Source organism: Podarcis liolepis, assembly GCF_965112155.1.
Source record: "Podarcis liolepis genome assembly, chromosome: 5".
Taxonomy (NCBI): domain Eukaryota; kingdom Metazoa; phylum Chordata; class Lepidosauria; order Squamata; family Lacertidae; genus Podarcis; species Podarcis liolepis.
In genome coordinates this window covers 61,988,424-62,006,801 of record NC_139556.1, presented here as the reverse complement: position 1 = coordinate 62,006,801, position 18,378 = coordinate 61,988,424, and the positions used below count along the sequence as shown (strand labels likewise).

The following is an 18,378-nucleotide window of genomic DNA, read 5'->3' as shown; positions in this document are numbered from 1 at the left end:
TCCATTGCAAAACATGGAGGTTTTGCAAGGCCTTCTTAGCTGGAGGTAACATGTCAGAATAGAGGGATTTTCATCACCTCAATTCAAAATCCTTTCAAGTTCCAGGTACATGCTGTGGAGTAATCTGTTCAATGCATTAAAATAAAATGGATCATTTCAACTTTGTTCTCAATGCTGAAGTTTAAACTGGAGTAAAATAAAGCTTATTCATTGGAGAGAAGAGGATCCTGCAGGTCTGGGATCCTACAGCTGTCTAGGTGCTAGGATGTGGCCTTTGTATTGAATGGATTCTGACATCTGGATCGGCCTCCTGGCTTACCAAGACAGGCTCCCAACTAATACTACTACTACTACTACTAATAATAATAATAATACCAGTCCATCACCATCAAGAAGTCCCAGAGTGGGTTACAGCTTAAAATTCAGTATTAAAAGCAGTTAAAACAAATTACAGTCACAGGAATAGGGTGGATTCATTGAAAGAACACACATCATGATGGATGGGTCTATTATAAAAGATACATTTTCCAAGAAAGAACAAAACATTAAACAAGGCCATTCAGAAAGGTTAGTTCAAATTAAATCTTACAGTTTTCTTCAGAAATCTTCATTTGGCTAGATGGAAAGGGGAAAAGTTCTTCACCCCTTTTGAGGATTCCTGTAGAACTTGAAAGCTTACGTGCTATTTTGTGACGTTTTGGTTGGCCTAACAAAGGGTGGTTCATTGAGAATTACAGAACCCTGGGCTGGATATAGACATGTCAAAGAAGCGATTCAGTTAAACGCATTGTAAACTCATACTGGAAATCCAATTGGGAAAGACTAGACTCCACAGTGCCATCTGGTACCACGGTGTTATATTGCATATACAATGCATATAAAACTTTTTCTTTACCAATCTTGCTAAGTCCCTGGAAAGAGATGCTTGCATGTCCTAGAGAACAGTGGGAGGCACTTGTGTAATCTGTGTCCACAGGAACATTTTCCTGCTATTGACAGTGTGTGCTCTCTCTCGCTCTCATTCTAGGACAGTTTCCCAGCAGCTTTGTGGAACCCATGGAAGTTCCTGCTTTGAAACAAGGAGAAAAGCTGTTTGTTTGCACCAGCAATTTTACTTCCCAGGAGCCTGGCAGCCTCAGCTTGCAGAGAGGTACTGGTGGAATCCATTGGGTAGTCAAAGAGGGGCCTGTTCAGCCTGGTCCTTCTCTCCAAGAGCCCCCTTCCTAGTGTCTTCCTCCCCAGAACTCCGGCTACAACGTTCCAAGGGCTTTTACTGCTGGCAACTTCATGCTCTGCTGGACTTGCCATGCCTGGGGTTGCGCTCTGAGCACCTAGAACAGCAAGAAAGTGCCCAGAATAGTGGCCATGGCCCACCTTTCCTATCCCTGCGATGCCCCTTGTTGGCAAGTGCCATCTAGATTGCTGTGAGCCCTTGTGGCTTTGGGGTTACTTATATCGCCTAGTGTTAGACGGGTTCTAAGCAAGGGAGTGCTGTAGGTGGCACCTTAGAAATCCCCTGACTTCATATCCTTTATCCCTGCAGGAGACCTAGTGATTCTGGATGGTTCTGCGTCTTCTCCTTGGCCCCAAGGCCGAAGCTGTTTGGGAGCCAGAGGCTTCTTCCCCTCATCATGCGTGCGAGAACTCTGCCTCTCAGCCTTCGGCCCTCGGTCGCCTTATGGCACCACCCTGGAGATGCCACCCTATGCCCTGGGCCAGGCCCGGGCACTGATGAGCCTCTCAGCCCAGCTGGAGGAGGAGCTAGACTTCCGGGAAGGGGATATGATTACCATTGTGGGGATCCCCGAGCCTGGATGGTTTGAAGGAGAGCTTGGGGGTCGCCAAGGTATCTTCCCTGAGGGGTTCGTAGAGCTTTTGGGTCCGCTAAAAGCCAAGGTTGGTCCTGAGGAGCCCAGGACCTCAGAAATCCACAGCGTTAATGGGGTGAAAGGAACATATCCTCAGCCTGAGGAGAAGGCATGGAGTGACGGTGAGGAGTTTCTGGGGCCTTATGGGATTGCTCTCTATCAGTTCCAAGCCCTGGAGTCAGCAGAGCTGGACTTTGAGGTGGGAGACAGGATTCGGATTCTGGAAGTCCTGGAAGATGGTTGGCTGGAGGGGGAGCTTCGAGGGAGACGTGGGATCTTCCCTCACAGGTTTGTGAGGTTGGAGGAGAGCAGTCCTCCAGCTAGGGAGAAATGGGAATCCGGGTGTCTGCCAAAGGACATGAACTCTGAGGTGGTCAGCAGCCCCAAAGCAGGTCCTCCTGCCATATGGGAGGAGTCTGGACAGAGCTCGGCCTGCACTGAGGAGAAGCCTGGCCACCTTGCTGTACGTCATGAAGACCATTTGGACTCTGAGCTCAAAGAGAATGAAATGCTCAGCCGCCCAAATGAAGGCTGCCTGGAATCTTTTCCCTCAGATAGGTCAAGCTCTCCCTCGGTGGACCCTATCCAAGCCGTAAATGGAGTTTCCTTCATACCTCAGCCTGCTCTCCAGCCAAAGGGCCAACTCTGTGGTCAGGTGACTAACGCAGAGTCCAACCAGAGCTCAAGGACCTCATGGAGCCACTCAGAGGCCTGTAAGTCCTTGGAGTGGGACAGAGAGGCTCACAGTCCTTCCCACAAGAACATGCGCTGTGAGGACTTGGCTGCTTACGTGGACATCCAGCGGCGGAAGCCCAAATCCCGCTCTTCCAGCTTCAGTGGGACACACGAGGGCCTGGACACTTGGCCTGTCTGTCGTGGTGCTCGGGCCGAGCGCCCCCAAGGGGTGCTCCATGGGGAGAGCTGTGGAGACCTCGATTCCAAACTGACAGAGCAGCTGGCTCAGTTTGAGCAGAGCCTGGCAGGCCCCATTAGCCATGGCAGCTGTGGCACCCCCCAGCACGATAGCACCTCCCGACACTTTTCCATCCTGGATTTCAGCTCTGAGAAGGACATCGTACGCGGTTCAGTGCAACACACTCCACCGAGGAGGAAGGTGCTGCGGTCACCGCCTCCCCGGCCTAGCACCCCAGTCTCTGCCTCACTTCATTCGCCTGCAGGCCACAGCCCCAAAACTACACCTCCCTCTCAGACTCTGCCAACCTCTGTAAGGCCGTCCAGGCCAGCACCGCTTCCACCTCCCAGCAGCCAGAGGAGGAGCCCAGCTCCTGCCAAGCTGCAGCCAGGGAGCAAAGAGAGACAAGGCAGCAGCGACGAGCCTAGAGGTGCATCTCCTTGCCTCTTCCTGCTGAATCGTATCCAGGAACTGGAGCGAGAACTGGATGTTTACAGCAAGACCCGTGCGGAGCTCAGCACAATGCTGGAGCAGCCACAGGGTGGGCTTGGGCGAGCGGAGACTTTGGAAAACCTGGAGTTTTGCGACTGCAAAATGTCCAGCCTGCACTTGGAACTGCAAGAGCTGAAAGGTAAGTACAGATCAGTTCTGCATTTATCAGTTCTGACGTGTAGAATGCTATGTAATTCGCTACCAGTAATCCAGTGTGTGAGGACATTACCGCTTGGGCTTTGGGGAAGATGCACTTAAAAGAAACCCTTTCTCAAATTCTTTGAGTGAATAAAGGATTGGGCAAATTTGCTTGCGTGTGGATAGTGTCATCATATAGTTTAGCCGCTAGGTGGCACTGGACTTACTGGTACCTGGGTGGAGTCAGGAGCTTTCATTTTGCTGTTTTTCTCTTGTTGGAGAGAGAGGATAGATTTCTTGCCCAGCTTCCTGGCTGATGTTTCCTCTAAGCCTCCCACAATTGCATGATTATTGTCCCCCAGGTCCCCCCCCCCCTTGTTCCTCGTGTTCTCTGGGCAGTCCTGTACTTGGGTTCTGCACCTGCACAGACGTCATTTTGGAACTTTCTGCCACTGGACTAGCATTTTGACACGCAGTTTGCTCCTAAACTCAGTGCATATGCCCAAGGATGTGTAGCTTCCCTCTTCTCACACAGTTCCTGCAGAGGCAGCATAGTAAGAATGGTCTTTCTCCTTGCTTGAGCTAGACAAAAATACACACACACACATATATATACATACATACACTATATATATATATATATATATATATATATATATATATATATATACACACACACAAACTTTATATACATATATATATATTTCTTGACTGTTTTTATTTTATTATTACATTTATACCTCACTTTTCCTCCAAGGAGCTCAAAGTGGCATACGTAGTCCTCCCCCTCCATTTTATCCTTGCAACAATTCTATAAGGTAGGTTAGGCTGAGAGATTGTGACTGGCCCAGTGTCACCCAGTAAGCTTCATGGTCAAGTAGGGACTAGAACCCTGGTCTCCCAGTTCCTAGTCTGACACTCTAACCACACTCATTCTCCAAAATACCAGTTTTGTCTTTTGCTTCCCTCCATTACCACCCACCTCAGGGCACCTCTGCCACCTTTTCTCATGACCTGTAGTCCTGCAGGTATCTCCTTTCCACAGGTGTTACTCCACTTGAATGAGTAAACAGCCTCGCTGACAGACACAGCCGGTGTCAGCTGTTCTGAGGTGAAAGGCAAAACATGCCAGCACCATAGGCGGTTTACAGAACAGGGCCACCAGAATCAAAAAGTTTGTCTCAAGGATGCTTCTCTAGGAAGAAGCAGGATGCTGAAGTGGAGTCCTGTGCATTTTCTTGTCCTCACTCTTGTCCTGCTGACGGCATTGCTTTTATTCTCTTTTTGTGGGGAGGGGTCAGAGAGAACTGGAAAAACAGGATTGAGTTATATGTGAAAAAATGTGCTGAGGATATCATAGTAGTCTTGGTAAAATATGGGCAGGGATCCAAGGGGAGTGGCTGGTAATTGTGTTTCGTGACCCTTGAAATCCCTCCCCAGATTTCTCCCTCCCTCCTTTTCTCTAATTAGCAAAAACTGCCAACATGGTTTCAGGTTTTTCTCTGCATTCTTTTGGAATGAAAACTATTGGTTGCTGAGGCTACCAGGTTCCTGCAGAAGCTCTTGAAGTCTGCTGGACTAGCTTTTTTGCCCCTTGAGCTTAATATTTCTCATGCAAATTCCTAGATGCTTGCAGTATATTTCTCAAGTTACCGGGACTGAATCTGTGAAATAGTTTCTTGACTAGGGGCAAATACTTTTGACCTGAAATGTGAACCCTATTAGAGCCTGGGGCTCTAAAATCATTGGTTTCTCCAGGCTCTCACGGATCAAACAATACAGTCTTGTGATGTATGTGTGAAATCAGAACAGCTTTAAATTGTGTGCGTCTTTGTGCATTCTTGAGCGACCCAGGATGGCTGTATATATATATATTGATCTTATTTATATACAAGTTGGCTGCATATTTATTGATTTTATTTATTTAAGGTATTCATGCACCATTTAATCCTTAGCATTTCTAAGTGGTGTCCATAAAAATAAACCATACAGAAAATAAAGCAGTAAAACACAGAGCACTACCTTTAAAAACCAAGGATGGCTTTGTTTCTCCCACAAGCAGATCAGAGGTCGCCCAGGTGGGTCCAGCCTATAGTTCCCCAGTGCCTTGCATATCCCCCTTTTCCTTTGCCCCAGGGAAGCACTCCTGGGGTGTGGCCACTTAAGCCACAGGCTTTCTGTTTCCCTGTGTTAAGGAGCCCTGAGAGGGAGGGAGGGGGAGAGAGGTCACTGGCTGCTGCCTTCAGCGTTGGAAAGCAGAGAAGCCGGTTTGGGCAGGGAACTTGTCCAATCCACAGCTCTCATCTGTGGGACTCTGGTTATTCATTACTTGCCAGCAGGTGGGTGAGGCTGTCTGGACTTGCTGCCTATTGGGTACGAAGGTTATGCTGCTTCTCTGTCGCTGGTGTTTAGTCAGCAGAGTCCCAGGGTGAGGTGTGAGGAGAGGTGGGGGGGGGTAGATGTCGCCAAGAAGCTGAACCCTGGGGAAGGGGGTGGGGGCACGCCAAGAGGAACATGTGCACCTACCCTGAGGCAAGGAGCCTCTGGTTCCCCAGCTGGGAGTATGAGGACTACAATTCCACCGCCAGGAAAGGAGATGGTGCTAGAGGAACTGGCCAGAACGGTGATTGTGACTGGGACAACAAGCGCAGGAGCGGAGAACTGTATGGCACCACCAGGCCAGTGGGCAGAGCCTGTGGTCACTTCAGGAAGGGGGAGATCTGGTACAGAGACCACGAAATGGCTAGAGTCTGCAGGGACTGTGGGGAGGAAGGTGGACAATATACCGACCGGAGGAGGAGAACCAGGAACAAGCTGTACAAGGAGCACAAGGCAGTAGGCAATGGTCACCTAGAAGAAGCTGGCTACTACACAGACAGTGAGAAAGCCACCCGAGCAGCCTGCAGGAAGCCCTATAGCTGGTATCAAGATGGCTTTTACGTGGATGCTGGCATCAAAGCCTTGAGGAACGTGGATGCTTGGGGTGCAAACAACAGGAGACAAAGTGGCAGCAACGATGACTATGGGAAGGGAGATGGTTGGTGCACAGCTGACCAACGCTTGGATGCGGACTTTAAGAAGGCAGGTGACAGGTACGTGGAGCACAGCAGAACACATCGGAAATGTCAAGAGGAGGAGGAGAGGTGGTATGTGCTGCATGGAGACCTCCTTCACGATGCCCAGAATTATGGGAGGACATTTGAGAACAGCACTGTGGATTGTAGAAACATCTCTGCCGGTCCAAAAGACCAAATGTCCTGGCTGTTAGGATGCGAGCGCAGCAGTGTGGGGTTGGCACCTGCCTGTGAAATGGCCAAGCCACGTAATGTGGTGGACGAGGACTCTGGCGCAGCGGAAACTGTGACTGGCCAGTCTGGAGCACCGGGACTGCAGGTGTGGAGAGGTGGATGTCCAAGGACACGCACAGGGCGGTCAGACTGGAGCCTGGACTGGGAGGGTGAAGCCTGGCAGCGGAACAGCTTGTACCGGCGCACGGCTCCCAGCGCCTTGAGGCACCATGTCAAAGAAAAGCAAGGTAGGTTGGACAGGGAAAGGTGTGGTGGTGATAAGGCTACCTGTGCTTGGCTTTCCACACCTTTTCCGGCCAGCCAGCCCCATGTGAACAGCAGGGCTTTGGATCACAGCCAGCTGCCTTGTATGGTATTAGGCCATTGGTCCATCTAGTGCAGTATTGTCCACACTGACCAGCAGTGGCTCTCCAGGATTGCAGGGAGGGATCTTGCCCATCCCTACCTGGAGATGTCGAGGATTGAACCTGAGATCTTCTGCAGGTGTCCTGCCATTGAGCTACAGCCCTTCCCTACAGCAGCACTTGCAAAGAAAACACCTGTTATGTCAATCATCTGGGATATTATGAAGGTTAATTGTTGTTTTCTCAGTGTGTGCTAATTGACAGCCTTCTCCTTAGGCTCTCCTTTGTGGCTGTGCCTTGTTTTTCCCCTCTTGGGCTGGGCATTTGCCAGTCAAGTCCCTTAGGAATGTTTGTGCCGTTTTGTTAGGTTTGCAATGCGCTGTTGCCCTGCCAGGGGCTCCCTGCCATGCTCTCTGCCCAGGTGTGAGCCTGGCTTCCTAGATGCTCAGGTTTCAAGCACAGGGTTTGATCCTAGGCAGCTCTTTGATACCAGCCTTTGCATCTCTGTTATGCTGTTATGTGGTGCAAGAGTTACTGCAAAGCTTGTAAGCTGCTCCTACTAGGGCAAGTGCAAACACGGCCGTACAGCACTGAGAAACCAAGGGACGGGTTGTGCACTTTCCTTGAATTTTGTGGAGTGACACTTGTGTGCAATTCCAGGAAAGTGCAGAATATGTCTGAGTGGGACACTTGCTGCAAGAGGTCTTGCTTTAGTGTTCCTTGGTTTCTCAGTGCTGTGGAGGCCATGTTTGCACTTGCCCTAGTAGGAGTGGCTTACAGGCTTTGCAGTAACTCTTGCATATTTGGGCTAGCCATTTCTGGAACATGGAAAGCTGCCTTCTGCTGAATCAGACCATTGGGTCCATCCAGCTCAGTATTCTCTACTGACCAGCTGCAGCTCTGTAAGATTTCAGGCATGGGTCTCTCCCAGCCTTAGCTGGAGATGTTGTGGATTGAGCCTGGGACTTCCTCCATGCACAAGAGATACTCTACCCCTGAACTACAGCCCTTCCTCATTTTGGTGTGGTTAGTTTGTGTTCCTTATGAAAGGTAACTGAATTGCAGTGGGGCACATTTTCTGTCGGGTTCTACTCTGCATCTCAAGCTAGCAGCATCTTACAGCTTCTGTGGAAGTTGCCTCAGGTCAAGCAAGGTTATTGTTTTTTCCTGTGTTCAGAAGCAGCAGGAACCACCCAGTTGTGTTCTTCAGCAATTATGCTGAAATGTGGGGTGTATGTGGAGTGTTGCAAATGAATGTTGTTGCTATTATAGCACCATCAGTGTGCATAGTGCTTAACTTTAGCAAAAGGGAGGCTCTTTCCCTCTGGGTTTGCACATCCGTCGCCCTCCCCAGCAGACTCCTTTTGGCCTTTAGAGTAGCAAGACAAAACTTGGCACAGTGGAAAACTGGTGGGGCAGGATTGTTGACTGCTGCTGCTGCTGCTGCTGCTGCTGCTAGTGGGAGCCTCTGCTGCCCAGTGTTCCTGCAGCATTGTCATCAGCTGGACCCTGGGCTAGAAAAGGGAAAGCAGAATTACCGGTAGTTGTCATCAGGCAATTGATAATCTGTACTAATAAACAAGAAATCTGAGCAAAGATATCCCAAATTCAGCTGAAATCCCAGATTAAAAAAACTGAATTTTGCATGCAACTGTATACATATTAAGCAACTTTACTTATTGGGGCTCATTTATAATGCTTCTGCTAGTCACTGGGGAGTGCTAAATAGCTACAGATAAAAAGTTTGTTTTTACCTGGACCTTCAACCTTGCCTTTGCAGGACTTTAGATGTCTGTGGCCTCTTCCAGTGGGTGGGATGTGTTTGTTAGTACTATTTTGCAGAAAGCTTTGAGACAACAACAACAACAACTTCTTAATATGAAGGACATAGAAGTCCCAGTCACTGACTACTTAAAGTTTTACTTGATGCTCCTTCCCTCTGTTCAGGCACAGGAAAATTTATTTTTAGCAGCCTTAATGTCTAGAAAATGCCTTTCCAAAAAAACCTAACTTTAAAGGATGATGGAAGTAATCAGGGTGTTAAATTTGGTGGCCAAACCAAATTCTGTACTTTGCAGAATAAGCACAGACCTTGCTATCCTGGAGAATCTCTAGGGAGTAAAGCCGGTGGCTGTAGCAGGGAAGAGGGGGCTGCAGATGGAGTCCGGTGGCTGGTGCTGAGCTCATCAGATAAGGAACCCATAGTAAACAGCGTGGAGGTTCTGTGTATGGTTGGTGGATGCAATAATATGTGGCATTTGTTTGATATGCTGCAGACGCTGTAGAGTAGACCTGTCATATGCACCTTTGGTCCGGGCAGGGCTGGGTACCACTTAACCACATGAACTTTGACTCCTGACATTCTTTAGAAAACAGACACACTTACAAGAGAGTCTGCAATACACTAATTAGAGCAGTGCAAATAAGGATGCTGGAAAACTTAAGTCCCTAAGCCAAGCTTAAGGAACTTTTGGCCCTCCAGATGTTGCTGAACTACAACTCCCATCAGGTCCAACTAGCATGGCCAATGACCAGGGATGATGAGAACTGCAGTTCAGCGACATCTGGAGGGTCAAAGGTCTCCCACACTTGTCAAATATCTCTTTCCCCCCATCCATTCAACCCTCCCACTGAACAAATATGTAGAAAACAAGACTGCTGAATGTCTGGTGTCCAGGCTTGATTAATGCTGTATGTAAACACGTGAGTTGGATACACTTTGGGGAGTCATAGCTGACTACAGCTTCCTGGTATGTATTTAGCCTCCAAATGTTATGTGTGCTCACTGAGAGAAACACAGTGGATAAGTGACATAAGTGGCTATTTACATGGCGAGTCTGTCTGTCTTGCTGATTAAGTTACATTTGTATAATGCACCTTTCCCTGCTGATCTGAGCAATTGAGGAGAGCTGGTCATGTTACAAAGACCTAATCAGGCTGCAGGGATCATAGATTAGGTGCCATAGATGATGGTGCTTGGTTGTGAGAACCCCAAGAGTACACTCAAATGCACATCATTTGGACAGTGTGAAGCTTACTCAACACATTTTGTTCAATCTTGTACAATCTTCTCTCCAGGATTAAGCTCAGTTGCTGCAAGAGCTGGGTGGGCATTTTGCTAATTAGCTGGAACTTATGACCTCACAAGCCCACCTTCCCGTAATTCCCTTCCTGGAGCAGCTTTTCAGCTTTTAAAAAATGGGGAGGCTGGTGAGAGTTACGAGGGAAATGTAGTTTTAATTGCATAAATATACAAAAGATGCTTTAGCAAAAATAAAGGCAAATAGCCTCACTGGAAACACAGGAGGAAGAGATGCAAGTAAGGAGGTCTCAGGGTGTCATTTCTTCTGCATTTTGAAACAAACAAATTCTGACTTGCACTTCCATAGGTAGATAATACAATTCTTCTGTTTTATTGCATTTCTCAAAATTCCATGATGCAGTCCTCTGATTCTGGATAAAATACATAGTGAAGCATGCATTTTAAGGTGGAATGTGTACTAAAATACCTATTTTGTGAGGGGAATGCATTCAGAAATAATGCACATTTTTGTGTGTAAAAATAATCACCATCATCACAGATTGACATGGAAATGAGACAGACTTGTGAAAAAATATGTGCTACAGACACAGACAAGAAATAGATGCATCCCTCATTTGGTTCCATGCCAATGACTGAATCAGTGTTCGAGTTGCTGATATGTCTGCCTATCAATTGCTTTATGAATGCAGGAGGGACGCCAGCCTGGCTCAGTGGGAGAAAAATCCATGCTAAGTCTGTTTTTTGTTTGTTTGTTTCTTAAAAGTTTGTGTATGCCTTTAAAAAAGCCAGGAGGAAAGGGCTTGTGTCCTGTCTTGCTTAGAAAGAAATTCTTCAAAAGGGAATTGGTGGTCTTGCCTGTCAGCAGCCCATCTTCTCCATCTCTGTCTCTGCTTTGATGATCAGTTATATTCAGAAAGTAGTCAGAAAACTAGCTTCAGGCTGCATGATGACCTCAGCCCTGGCTTCAGGCTACAAAAAGGCAGAGGCCAGCCTCGTTGCCAAGATTTGCCATGTCATGCATTTTGTTGAGGGCTCACCAGTGGCGTAGCGTGGGGGGTGCAGGGGGGGCTGGCCGCACCAGGCGCAACATCTGGGGGTTAGGGTTAGGGGGCGCAAATCCACGGGTTAGGGGGCGCAAATTACTTGCCTTGCCCCGGGTGCTGACAACCCACGCTACGCCACTGGGGCTCACATACATATGCTGCATGCTTGAGGTATCAGAACCATGGTAGGATGCACAGAGTGCAAGGGCTGCACTAGCGGAACTGAACTTTCCCCATCTCTCATCTCCCCTGCAGCGCACCCCCCCCCCAACTCAGCTCTGGAAGGTTGAGGGGCACTGGAGAAAATTTGGAGGGCACATGGGGGGGGAGAGAAAATGTAGCTGCTGCTGCTGCTGCACCAGTGCTGGCTCTGCTCTATATACAGCCCTCTATGCTTCATGCTAGCCATAGCCCATTGTGAGGAGCACTGCATATCTAGCTAGCCTTCCCTTTGGCTTTTCCCTGCCATGCCACCGATTTTCTTTAAGCAAGCAGCTTGGTATCTGCAGCCTGAAGTACAGTTCTCGCCCTTCCGATGTTTGCAAAGTGTTTAGGCACTTCTTAGTCATCCATTGCTGGAGGAAAAATGCAGAAATGGTGATTGGTTCTCCCCGTGAGCAAATGGGTGCAGCCCTTATCGGTCCTTGCTAGACTAGCTAGTGGAAGTTGGCGGTTTTAATCTTTTCTCAACTAAAGTTTAATCCTTCCTTAGCTGTCTGTCCATCTGGCTCCGCATTGTTTATATTTTTCTGTAACACTTCACTAGTCCAGCCTGGCTACAAAAGGCCCAAAGAGGTTAATGAATATAATGCTTAAGTATAATGCTAAGTTCTCTCACTTCCTGAAACAAATCAGAAATCCAGAGGCAAGGTTACAGGGTTTAGTTTTCTTTGGAGGCTTATGCTGTCTGTGATCTCTTTATATACCAATATACAAGCACAGGTTTTGTAAACAGAGAAGCAGGCTCCTCAAAACAGGCTGCCCAACTACTAATCCCGCATCAGGCTCCAAGAACAAATGTGTGGACCCCTGCAGCTTTCACAGTAGTTTCCATCCAGCTGAACTCCAGCTTTAACTGACTTTGTCTTTCCCATATTCAGACTTTGCTTCTCCCACTCTCAGAAGGGTCTCCCCATCCAAAGTCTGAGGAGAGAGCGTTCCAGTCGACAAGGAACATTCTTTTGTTGAAAGTCCCTGACTATCCATTAGGTTCAGGGGTAGCATAGGCGCCGACTCCATGGGGCCTGAGGGGGCCCGAGCCCCCTCAAAAATTCGTTTGGGGGGGCTCTGCCCCCCCAATAATCTCGGGCACCCCTCCAGCAGAGCGCCACCACCGCCCCTCCCCCAGCCCAAAATGCACAGGGTCGGGCTGCATGCCTCCTGCCCTCCCTCCCGAGCAAAAGCTCCACCCAATTTCCTTCGGAGCTGATTAATAGGCGCAGCACGCTCTCCCCTATTCGCTCACGAGGAGGCGGCACCACTTTATCTGCATATTCATGAGCTTATTTATTATTCATGAGCTTTCACGGGCTCCCCCAATATTTTTTATAAGTCGGCGCCCCTGAGGGGTAGTGAACCTGTGACCCTCCAAATGTTGTTCAACAACAACTATTATTCTTACCTATTGGGTCTGATGAGAGTCTAATAACATCTGGAGGTCCATGTGTTCCCTAGCCCTGTTTTAGCTGTCTGGTGATAGACCTGCTCACAGTAATCAAGGCAACCAAACTCATAAACAGAATGGTGCAGGAAGTGCTCAGGGCTTTGGTTAGTGCTCAGTGTTTAGATTAATGTCAGTCGAAGCCAGCTGAGAATGTGGACATAGCCTATGAATAAGTCGGGGTGATTCACCCAGATGTTGAAAAACATAGAGGACAATATCAAACCTTGTTGTCATGATACACCATGAAGCATATCAGCAATCTACCAGTTATGCCACCTGGAACTTTTTCCTTGTTTTTTTAATGATTCAACTCTCCATGACATGAATAACTCAGTGAGTTTCAGAGTTGCCGTAAGGTGATTGTGTTGTGTCATTTAGCTCCATGAGTTTTTGGATGAAACTGGTTACCTAGAGCAAGCATGGGCAACCTGTGACCCCCAGCTTAATTTCATGTAAGTGGCAAGAAGAGTGGGTAATGGGGAAAAGGAGTGGCAGAGAGAGAGAACGAACAGGTGCCCCACCCACCTTTGGTTGTGCCCCTACACACTACCAGTTAAAGCCCCTGACAGATGTCACCTGAGGGAATGCAGCCCATTGACAGGGAAGAGGCTTCCCATCTCTGACAGCTTCTAGATACTGTCCAGTTGACCCATGCAGGGCCTTTTGGTGGTCATTCCCCTTTTGTGGAACCCCCCTCCCTAATGCATTTCAAACATTGCAAAACAGTTAAAAACACCCAAAACATTTTGAATATCTGAAAACATTTAAAACCAAAAAAATGCAGTTACTGATTTCAAGGTTACTAATGTTTGCCACTCAGAGCTCCTTGGGGAGGAAGGGCAAGATACAAATGTAATAAATAACTAAGTCCACGTTTGGTCCTGAAATCTCCTTGGTCATTTTGGTGGATCTTCTAGGCTTAGAAATAGACAGGGGGAATATAAGACTGTTGATTCCTCTCCATCTCTCAGCTGCTTTCAGAGACCACTTACATTGGACTTTGGGGTTGTTTTTAATTATCTGGCTCATGGGCTGTCTGACAAGATTGGGAACTGGAGGCATACTTTGCTGTGGTTCTGTTTCTACTTATCAGGCAGGTCCCAGATGATAGTGTTGAGTGACTGCTGCTCTGCCCAGCGGTACTTATTTTGAGAAATCCAGCCTTTGTGTCCCTCTTGGCTTTGAACATCTACATGAAGCTGCTGGGAGGAGGAGTCAGGAGATTTGGAGTGAACCTGAGGCCTTCCAGGTGTGGCTGAACTTCCCATAATCCCCAGTGGTTCGCCATGCTGACTGAGGCTGGGTGTTTGAGGGCAGTGACATCAGGAGGTGAACTTCCTTTCTGAATGTGGATGGTGAGGACTGTCTGACTGGCGCAGGGAAGAAGAGGGAGTGGGTGACAGAACAGAATATTCTGGAAAGGGGTGTGCCTGGCTGTTTGGAACCCTGGGGCATTTTGGAGTGCCTTCTTTCGTTCCAGGTCCCACATGTGCTCTCATGAATTTATTACCCCAGTATCTGAGGCAGGAGGCTCTTGAGTCACAGACCAGGGTGCCAGCTTCAGCTATTTATCAATTGCCTAGTTCTTCTACACGCCTCCCACTGTAATCTCCTGAGGCTGCTTTTGTTTTTTGCTTTCTCTTCTATTTTGCTCCACTGCTGCAAGGCAACAAAGCAGCGAAGTCTGAAACAGAAACTTGCTTTCATTTGGAAATGGCGGCAGCTTGTGTGTCACACCAATGGAATGTCCTCTGTCCTCTGGGTCATGGTTTCCATGTGCTGGCCAGATGCCCTGGGAATTACTTTCTGCAGAGGCAGCGGCGGTTACTGTGCTGGGCTGCCACGTTGTTTCTGGGTACTTACGCACCACACAGCCGCGTTGCGCATTCCAGCAGCGGCCACACCTTCTTGGCCTGGATTTCGCAAACAATGCACCTGCTATTGGATGCTTGAAGAAAGGAGGGAGGTGAGTGAGAAGAGGGTGGGCAGGGCAGTCAGTCAGTGGCTGAGGCAGCAACAACAGGGGGCTGCTCCTGCTTGGGCCTCTGAGGAGCCCTGTTTGTGCTCCCCACCCCCAAAGGCAACATGCTCTTGTCTGGGCCAGGACACTCCATCAGCTTTTTGTTTAGCCAGTGAAATCTTTCCTAGGTTCTTCCGGTAAAAGGGATCTGCTTTGTTTTCTGCTGCCTTGTTTTCTGGCAAGATACCTGTGCCATCAAGGAAATATATTGTGCAATGATGAGCAAAACTGCATCTGTTTATTAAGCATGCATCCTGATTTGCAAGGAGACCAGACGATGTTGGCTCTCCATTCTGATTTGTTCACAGGGAGGTTAGATGATGTTGTATCAAGCAACATCCACGCTTGTCCACGCTTTCCAGCTCATGTTTCTGTCACTTTGCTTATCGCAAGTCTGCTCTTCGGGGGAAGGGGTTTTGTTGCACAGTATGTGATTGAATCCTGTCCAAAAATAGTGATAGCTCAGAAGCATCCTGTCATACAGCCATCAAAGGCACCAGTCAGCCAGATGAAAGGCAACTTGGAGGTGTGCTCTCCCTCTTGAACATGTGAAATATCTTGGGGCTTGGAAGGAGAAACCCTGCAGTTCTATGTGTGGCATTGACACACATGCACCCAGGTTATTGCTAGGCACTTATAGTGTAAGGCATAGGCCCGTAACACAAATTTGTACACATTTATATGTACAGTAAAATTAAGGAAGTGTGTGGCTGGAGTCTCACCATTACTGTTCTCTGCTACGCACCCCAGCTACTCTATAAGTAAGTTTTTAAGAGGGGAGAGGACAGGAGAGATGCAGCCTGCTGCAAAATAGCTGGGGTTTGGGCTCCCTGAGCCAGCCACTAACCCTGGAAAGTTCAGTTGGTTAGAGTGTTGTTCTGATAATGCCAAGATTGCAGGTTCGATCCCCATAAGGAACAGCTGCATATTGCTGCATTGCAGGCAGTCGGACTAGAATGGTCCTCAAGATCCCTTCCAACTCTACAATTCTATGATTCTATGTCAATGTCCCTGGGCCCTTTTGAGGAGAGGATTGTGGCTCTTCCTCCACAGCTACTGAAAATCTTTCTGAGGACCTTTTGGTGCACAGAATTATTTTGCCTATCTGCCTCCTACAAGCGCCCAGATGTAGAGAACAGTTTTAGCTATTGCTGGAGAGCTAGCACTGATCTTATCATGTAGATAGTAACTGTACCAGAGAAGCATGATGGAGGGGCTGCAACTCTGGATGGAATTTAGTGCCTCCCAGGCGAAGAGCCCAGATATCACGAGGCCTCTGGGACTACAGAACCAAAGAGCAGCCCGCTCTGGTCCCCTCTATCAGCCCAAGGGCTGCTGGGTTGTGTGAGCTTGGGAGCACATGTGTATTATTGCAACCTGTTGTAAGCCACCTTGAGAACTGTTTGATTGAAAAGCAGGGTGCAAATCTTCAGACTTAGTATCTCGACCCCTTATTTTGAAGCTATGGAAACAGGCCCAGGAGTGGTGGGAGATGCAAGGTTTGGTGCAGGTAAGCGAGTTGCTGAGCAAGTGAGGAGCAGTCCATGGATGAACAATGCGCTTATGTAAAGCACACTGTAGCACTGTGATGCCTCAGTGCCTTGCGAATTCTGCCCTTTTGGGATGGCCTTCTTCCAGCCCTTTGTCATACTATTGTGGAATGACGCATTAGCATTTTGGGCTGCCTCACTATGCACAGCAGGCTTGTGGTTGAAAGGGCATGCATGTGTGTTCCTCTGCCAAGAACAGTGTTTGTCACACAGGCAGTGGGAGTGGGACTGAAAATGCATGCTGATCAGCTTCCAGCCCAGGGAGAACAACAGCCCAGCCAGTAGCAGAGACACAGAGATGGGCTCAGCTCATCAAAATTCAGCTCACGCTAACAGAATCGTGAGATCTGGCACCCAAATCGGGGTGGGGGACGTCAACCCTGTTCATTGTGCCAGCTGATTATGTGCCCATTGGGGTTGGCTTTATTTGTTTACCAAACTGTTGAGAATAAATGCACGTTGTTGTTTTTTAAGACCAGTTTAAACGCAGAGGCAATGGAACATCTTTATCTCATATGGACAAGCAAAAGTACACCGTCTCTTTGAATTCAGGGAGGGAGATATATCACTGTTGAGAAGTGCCTGTTCTGCAGGTGGTGGGGGGGGGGTCAACATATATACATGGAAGGAGTTAATTGGAGGGAAGAGGGAAAGCTTGTTCTGCTTGATAAAGTTTTCTTCAGCAGCCACAGAGGGAAATGCATGCCTTCCGTTGGCATCCCTGCTTACTACTGTATTGTGAATTGCTTGTTTGCCTAACCAAACATTGCACAAGTGCCTCTCTCTCTCTGCGCGGTGGTTGGAGCTGATGGGTCACAAAGGAATGCTGCGGGGAGAGGAAGAGTCTGCTGGATGTTTTCCCTTTAAAAAAAGAGCAAATGCCTGGGAAATGCCAGGCCTGGGGGTTGCTGGGCCCCAGGAATCAGCCTGTGAACCTGAGCCAGGGGGCCGGCCGGAGTCAAGACAACAGCAGGTGAGATAGAAAACCAGGAGCCGGCTCTGCCCTGCCCGAACTTCCACGAGCTGCGCCAGACTGGATGGGCACCTGTTTTAGTCGCCTCTTCCCAGTTCCGATTCGATTCGCCCTGGGAAGAGGGCTGCTATTGTCGCCTCCCGGGCAGGCAGTCACGCCCTCGTTGTACCCCAGATTTGGCCGTGGTTGCATGGAAGGGCAAAGACGGCAGTGGGTCACGAAGACGCAGGTATGGGCGGCGCTGTTTTCATCCTCCTGCTGCTGCTGCCGCCAATTTCCCGGCCTCCTCCTCCTGCCGCTCTCCTTCTTTAGCTTTCCCTTGCGGTCCCAGGGGTGCTGAGCTGTGCAAGGACCTGCCTGGCACCTGGTCCCTTTTTCCCGCGTCCTCCCCTTTCCCTCGGCGCAACAGCTCAGCTGCCTAGCAGGCTGGCCTTCTGCTCGCTCTGACCGCAGCAGACTTTGCGCCAAGAACCAGCCGGGGGGACTTTACGAGCGCAATCCGGAGCGGGGTAGCCAGACTGGGGAGGCGCCTTTGCAAAAACGGAGGGATTCTTCTCCTCCACTCTGGATTCCCAGCGCCGGGGTTTGGCTCTGCTCGACCCCGGGTGGCCGCTCCTTCCCTTAAGACTATTGAGATGCTAATTCCCGAAGGGCCGGGGGCCGTGGGCTGGGCTGGCTGGGGTCAGCTTCGTCCGCCTACCCTGCCGGTTGCGTACGTGATGGGCCCCCATCTGGAGCCGCAGCAGCAGCAGCAGCAGGTGGGGCCGGGGAATGACTTCTGAGCTCGGCTTGGTGAGGAATTTGGGGAGGGACTGGCGGGCAGGGGTCGGAGATGGGTTAACTTTTGGGGGTCCCCCTCTCGATCCCTCCCCAGTTGCTGCTCTTAACCTGCGCGGTGCTGGATCGGAACCGATCCCCTTTCTCCCGCACCTGCTTGGACGGCTCTTACCCTGAGCCACGCCCCCTCTTCTCCCCTCTCTCCTGCTGCCGCGGGGAGAGAAGTCGCAGCCTTCGCCCCACGGA

At 49.2% G+C, this 18,378-nt stretch overlaps 1 protein-coding gene across 2 annotated transcripts in view; it reads left to right on the top strand.

Moving 5' to 3' along the window:
• DNMBP (dynamin binding protein) overlaps positions 1–18,378 on the top strand; it is a 48,834-nt gene that overhangs the window by 16,989 nt on the left and 13,467 nt on the right. The window contains exons 3-4 of one of the 2 annotated variants that reach the window (XM_083505178.1): positions 1,028–1,150; positions 1,544–3,412. In XM_083505178.1, coding sequence (XP_083361304.1) covers positions 1,028–1,150; positions 1,544–3,412 — 1,992 coding nt within the window. Of the gene's footprint in view, positions 1–1,027; positions 1,151–1,543; positions 3,413–5,825; positions 6,947–18,378 lie in introns of those variants that run through there. The other variant, XM_083505179.1, reaches the window with a different exon arrangement.